This window comes from Apaloderma vittatum, unplaced genomic scaffold, assembly GCF_000703405.1.
Source record: "Apaloderma vittatum isolate BGI_N311 unplaced genomic scaffold, ASM70340v1 scaffold36861, whole genome shotgun sequence".
Taxonomy (NCBI): Eukaryota; Metazoa; Chordata; class Aves; order Trogoniformes; family Trogonidae; genus Apaloderma; species Apaloderma vittatum.
Genome location: NW_009699074.1, coordinates 1 through 6,447, shown reverse-complemented (window position 1 = coordinate 6,447; position 6,447 = coordinate 1). Strand labels below are relative to the sequence as shown.

General features: G+C 47.5%; 1 protein-coding gene across 1 annotated transcript; it reads right to left on the bottom strand.

Moving 5' to 3' along the window:
- Positions 1-1,040: 1,040 nt before the first annotated feature.
- MED22 (mediator complex subunit 22) lies at positions 1,041-6,441 on the bottom strand. The gene is made up of 4 exons (XM_009878241.1): positions 6,351-6,441; positions 5,960-6,040; positions 5,450-5,658; positions 1,041-1,428 (listed from the first exon to the last, which is right to left on the bottom strand). Exons 1-4 carry the CDS (start codon positions 6,384-6,386, stop codon positions 1,230-1,232), a joined length of 525 nt encoding a protein of 174 aa, XP_009876543.1. The 5' UTR covers positions 6,387-6,441; the 3' UTR covers positions 1,041-1,229.
- Between the last annotated feature and the right edge of the window lie 6 nt (positions 6,442-6,447).

The window sequence follows — 6,447 nt, the reverse complement described above, 5'->3', positions numbered from 1 at the left end:
GCACGGTCCTGCTCAGTATCCTCTTGTTTTCCTCACAAAGCCTGGCGGCTGAAAACACACGCTTTAAAAATTACACAAAAGAGTTTTATTAAGCCACCTCGTTACAAAGTAAGTGGAATGGAAGAAAGATAAAATACACACCAAAATTCACATGCTAAGGAAGGAGACGTCACAGCAGCACGTTGGGGAGGCTCAGCTCGGCTGTTGGAACGCGGCCCTGGCTGTGGGGCCCATGACACGGAGCCGTCACAACCATCTTCCGGTTGAACCACAGCGCAGTTCAAGTCGGTGCGGAACCACCGCCAAGGGACAGGGCAGGAGCGGCACCAAGCTGCTGAAGAGCTGCAGACAGCACTAAATGTACTTCTTTGGAAGGAAGCTACGAGAGGAACTGAGTGTCCCTCACTGCTCTGTACACCCCAGTGATCCCCAGACTTATCAGACAAAACTATCAGCCAACATCAATACCGGCTTCACATTAGCTTGTTAACAGAAAATTTCGGCATAAACACTGAAAAGGAAATCGGACGAACTAAAGCATGTTCGGCTTCTACCTGCAGCCTTGGGCAACTGGCATCATCGATACCTCAGTGTGATTCCTCAGTTTGCTCCTTCCTCTTCAAAAGAGAGAACACTGCTCTTTGGTAAGCGTCTGCTGAGAGCCTCCTCCCAAACGACTGCGAGCAAGAAGTTCAAGTTTGTGAAGTGCTTTGTCAGTGAAGACTGCTGTGTAAAAAAATACTGTAAGAGTCTTACTCCTGTTTAAAGCAGAACCGAGGCTGTCAGATGCCATCCTGAGAGAGCTTTAGAGCAGCCAGAACATCAAAAGCCTTGGGAAGCAGGGTAAAAACTCCAGAACACCCACCACCCCCACATTTGGCTCAAGTTTATCCCAAACAAATCCAACTCCCAGCACTCCAGTGTATACTTACTGAGATTCACAGGGAAACAAACTGCATTTCTAATGAACTCGATACATAACTGTCATTTAAAGCAAACCTAATTTGTTAGAAGAATCGACTCTGTATTTACTCATCATGTTCTCTTAAGGGAGAGGAACACTCATGGCAATGTCCCAGGCTAGAGAAGGCACTGTGGCCAGCCAGTGAGCAGAAACCCGCAAAGACAGCTCCAGTGCCTTCTCCTGACAGTGGGAGATGCTTGATCAGTACAGCAGGTGGAAGACTTCCAGCAGTGCAGGCAGAACAGGTCCAGAGAGAGGATCCTCTTCAGGAGTGCTCCGTGGGGCCCGCCCCGTGCCCGTTCACGTGAGGGTGTGACGGAGTTGAGCTCTGGGAGGTAGCAACGCTCTGCTCTGCCACGGCAGCTGTCAGAGGCATGGAGAGGCTTTCGGGGGACAGCGTGGCAAAGTCTTGTCTCCAGTAGGCTTCGCACAGTGGAAGATCATTGCTGTCACACAGACTGTAGCTTTCCAGAACAAACAACCCCAGTAAGGAGAGACAGAAGGTGCGATAAGAGAGGAGGGGAGGGAGGGAAAGGGTGGGGGGAGCAAGACAGAAGCAAAGCATTAAGAAAATGGCAAAAAAATGTTCAAGGATTTAAGTTCTGTGATCACAAATTCACCCTAAGTCTTGTGACACTGGCCTTCCCTAGGATATCCTTAAAGGCTGGTCTTGAACCTCATGGGCCTCGTGAGGCTCAGGAGAATTTCAGAGACAGAACTGTTGCTACAAACTGAAACAGAGGCTCAACTCTAGTGCAGATGCTCTAAGTCCCTGAAGAGATCTGGGCTGAAGTCCTGACACCCCAAAGATGGGAATTCTGCTATTGATTTGAGTGAGGCGAGGACCTCATCCATCATTATTTCACTTGGAACTAGATCACAACCTCTATGAGGAAAAAAAACAGAAATCCTGCTCTAAATTTAAGGGCCTGCCTCTGTCAGGATAAAGACGACACCTATTTGCACCCTTGCCCTTTATCAGTAAAGTGCTCCCCAGAAGGTCTGGGTCTTTTGTGAAAGCTCTCCAGCCTGATTATAAAAGTACTGATGGCTCCTACCAGTTCCAGCAGAACCTGACCTGACAGTTCTTCTAAAAGCAGCTTTCTGGATTTGACTGCTGCAGACTACAGAGCTGGATGAACCAGCAGCGTGCGAAAGTAACGTTTTGAAACAACGGGCTAATTCTTGCCTGTGCTCTGAGGAAAACACAGCGTGGAAGGGCCAAAACTAAAAAGCAAAATTACGGAAGCAACTGGAACAAAACCAAAACAAATTCCAACGAGAGGACAGAGCTGCACACACAAGAGACACCCAAGACAAAGTGAGTGCTGGAGCGGAAAGCAGCTTGCGTTCAAAGTAAAACAAACCCAGTGGGTCAAGTGATTTTGTTGTTGCAGCTTTATTTACATTTTAATGTATAGACTTGAATAGATGCTCAGGGAGATATTTTAAGCATAGAAATATGACACACTTCAAATTGCACAAACATGAAACATGTTGAGAACTAACCTCACTCTCAAGACAGCTCCAGCAATCTCAGAGGACGGAGCAATGCAACTTAGATGCAAGTTTGGGGTTTAGGATGAGAGAAGGCAAGCTGGACGTGGAGCTACCACTTCTGGGAATAAGCACGCAAAGCAGTAGCGAGCATCTACTTCTGAGGTCTTTTCTGGCAGCGTCACCCAGCTGGTTTTGCAGTAGAAGTAAGAAGATAGTGGATACAAGTTTTATAACTAAGGCCTTTGTAAACTCCCTTGGAAGATTACCCTCCCTACAGTGCCCAACATATAGTGACACTGGGTTCAGCCACCAAAGACTTTCAGGACTGAACCAGAACTGTGACTCCTTTTCTGTCAGTCTTGGACCTCAGGCCATTGTTTCCAAGGAGAACCTGGCCAAAGCATCCAACACATCTTGTCAGGGGAGTTACTAATAAAATTTTATCTGTATCAGAAATCTAATTGCTTCTTCTGCTGCCCCACTTAGACCAATTTCACAAGTCTAAGCTTTGCCTCTCGTGTAACGCTCCTCAAAAGTCACAGTGAATGGGCAGCTACTGCATGGCCCAGAAGAGCACTGCCCAACCTGCCACTCTGTCCTTTGACTGAGGGTGTCTCAGTGTGTGGAAGGGACCTCACCACCCCCCTCAAGGCACAGCTCTAGGAAACTACTTGAATACAGGGACAGAAAGCAAAGATTGCTTCTGAACAATCTGCTCAGCTCTAGTTTCAAGGTCTCCTCATCCAACCCCCACGCACACAAAAAAAGCCCAGCGATGAAACCCAACCCTACAACTGAGGCGCATCCTGTCAGCTATTCGCTGTGGGCAAGAGGCTGCCTCCTGAGCCCCTTCAGCACGACGGCAGCGACAAACTGGGCAGAAGCTCCCTTCTGCAGAGGTTTCAGAGCTACTGGGAACAGTGCACAGGCACCAAACAAGCTCCGCAGCACAGGGCAGCTCTAAGCTCCACAGCACGTGGAGCTGTGCCGCTGCAGGGAGCTCACTTTCCTACAACTTCCCCACAGAGATGATCTCAACTAAACTAAACAGTGACCTTCAGGACAACTGGAGCATGGGAGAGCAGCCTGGTGTGAGGCCTGTATGGAACCCATGTCCTGGCCTTATGGGACTTCACACCTCTCCATAAATCCCACGGGATCAAGCTCCATCTCTCCAGATGGTGGAGCCCCAAGTGGGCTCCCAGGACAGAACACCCGTTTGTGGACAAACTGGCTACTGCATTTACCGTCACTTAAACATGATTATCAGTCTCCGACTCTGGGGCGTATAAAAGGCCTTTGAATAAATCACTGATTATATATTTACACACACACAATTCCTTTGGTGCAGAAAAAGACAGGAAAGAACACAGGATGGGAGCAAGTGCTAAAAGCAAATGACCAAGTGCTACATGAAAACAGGTTTCAGTGGAGGGATCACAGCTCTGCAGAGTTGCCAAGTGCCCTCACCTTGTGACCGCCCTCACAAAAATAAAAGAACACAAAAGCAAATCTGTGTGCTGTATGCCAACAGTTGTGCTTACATGCCAGTTCTGTTACAAAGACCTGCTTCACATGGCACCTGGTGCCAGGCAGGTGAAGAGACCATGCCAGCATGGTCACAACCTCTTAATCCAGAAGTTAAAGCTCCGGACATGCAGTGGTGGCAGTCTGGTGACAGCATGAGAGGAGCAGGTCTGGCAAACGTGAGGCACTCTCATCCCACAGAGCACCACTCTGGACACCGCTCGCCGCTGTGCTGCAGGCAGCCTGTGTCGGGGATGCATCCCTGAACTATCAGGGCCTGGACTGGTGCTCGGGTTTGTGACCGTTTCTTTTCATTTCTACAATATTTCTAGGATCCCTCACTAGTTTGCCCCAAAAATGAGTCAAGTTTTGAAAAACAGCTCTAAACTTTTACCTCTAGTTTTCTTCCAATGTTGTAGCAGTTCCTAAACTATGTCAGATCAATATGTTTTTATGCTTAAAATACATGTTACTCAGAAACAACAGTCTAACTTCCACAGATACTGAGCAATTAGGGTTTTAGGTGACTTAGCTGTGGTTATAGGCGTTCAGTATTTTTTTAAAGAAGGGAAAGGCAAAAATAGAAAATCTGGTAATTAAAATTTTAAATAAAATTTTGAAAAGTTTTTGTCATAGCATTATTGCACTTGACTTCACTTATCTTGGACAGTGCAGTCAAAATAATCAGGTTCTCGTTTGTTTTCTCCTGCTTTCATTTACTGCATTATCAACTAGAAGTGCTGGAGTGCATGTCAGAAAATAAAAAAAATAAAGTGTCTGAATTCTCTAAAGCTTGTTTTCTAAGTAAGAGTCTTTTAAAAATATTAAAAATCCCACAAACAAATCAGTAATAAGTCATGCCATAGAAATTCCTATCACAATACTTCATAATTCTGTGAAACTGAGCAAGCTTTTTTTGCTCATTCCAAAGGTTCACCCCAGGAGGACTCCAGGCAGCCAGGGGCAGGGGACTGCAAGGGAAAAGGCACATTGTGTAACCAGGACACTTGTGAAAGCACTCACCACAAAGACGTGGTGATCTCATCCAACGTGAGGACCCAGCTCAGCAAGCTGGCCTCTCCAGGGAGAGGGGCAGAGGCTCCTCCAGAGGGATCCTCAAACTGAAGCCTGTACCCTCGAGGAAATTCATGTCCTTTTACAATAACTGCAAAGGAAGCCTAAGCAAATTATCTGCCAAATCTAGCCAACTAAAGCAGGCACCTGGAGTTGGATGCTGTGAAGACTTCCTTCACCATGACATCTCTACCCTGTAGGGTATCTACAAGAAAGGCAGTTGCTTTAGTTGCAGAAAAAGAGTTTGACCTAATTAAAAACAGGAATGAAATTCTTTTGGGAACGTTCTCAAGACTTACACTCTAAGGACTACTTGTTTGTCTGGACTAACTACCCCAAAAAGGGCTGGAGTCATAGGGCAGAAGTCCACTGCTCTATTTGTACCTGGAAGAGTAATATTCTTCTTCTAGCTCGTATAGGTCAATGGAGATCTCATCCCGTAGTGCAATCAGCTTCTTGTCACATTCCTCCTGCAAGCTTCTCAGATACTGGTTGCGCTGGTTGATAGCTTCATTCACAGAGGGGAAATCATTGAGGATCAAGAACTGCTTCAGGTCAGACACAAGTTTCATCAGGGACTCACCAGCTCGGACCTTGTATCAGGGAGAAAAACCATACAGCACACATAGATCAAACCAGTGTTTTGCTTCAATTCTAAAACAAGATCTCCCAAGCTGCTTTTTCAGCCCATACTTTGAATAAAGTAAAAAATCCCAGATTACGGGAGGATTCTGACAGAAGCCTGTAGCCGACAAGCCAGCTTTCCCCAGCCACCCCAAATATCAGTTAGTCTTCTAGCAGCAGTCCTTGCGAGCATTACAAAGGCTGCCCCAGATGCGATAACGAACCGAGCAGTACCTGAAGGACGTGATTTGAACAGCAGATGCTACTCACAATGTTTGCAGCTCTGACATGCATCTCGTAGTTATCTTGTTCACCCTGGGTTGCTCGAGAGACTTGAGTTTCATCCTCAATCTGCAGAAAAAAAGTAGACATATCCACCTTTACTTACTGAAATCCTGACAGATTATTATTACGTTATAAGCAACAGCGCTTGGCTGCCCACAGAGCCTGAGGCGGGGAGGCCAGCAGCAGCTAGGGAGGAACGACTGGGAACTCTGGGGAAGGAACCCGCTTCCGTCCCCCTCCTCTAGGCCTCGCTCTCCACTCAGGGCCACCAACTCGCCCCTCGGGGCCTCCCCGGGGCCAAACCCGTCCTCAGGAGCCCGGGTGCTCCGGCGGGGTCGCCCCGCTCCCCCGATGCTCGGCTACAGCCCACGGCCACCTTAGCCGTCTTGATGATTTCGGTGAAGTTGTCCATGATGGACTTGATGTCATCCTTGAGGCGCTTGTTGTAGGACTGCAGCAGGGTCTCCTTGCTC

Bases quoted from the DNA above. Each gene is read 5' to 3' on its own strand.
- MED22 (XM_009878241.1), bottom strand. From the start codon at position 6,386: ATGGACAACTTCACCGAAATCATCAAGACGGCTAAG. The intron at 5,659-5,959 runs GTGAGTAGCATC...CCCTGATACAAG, and splicing joins ATGTCAGAGCTGCAAACATT to GTCCGAGCTGGTGAGTCCCT. The intron at 1,429-5,449 runs GTACAAATAGAG...TGTTCTGGAAAG, and splicing joins GAAGAATATTACTCTTCCAG to CTACAGTCTGTGTGACAGCA.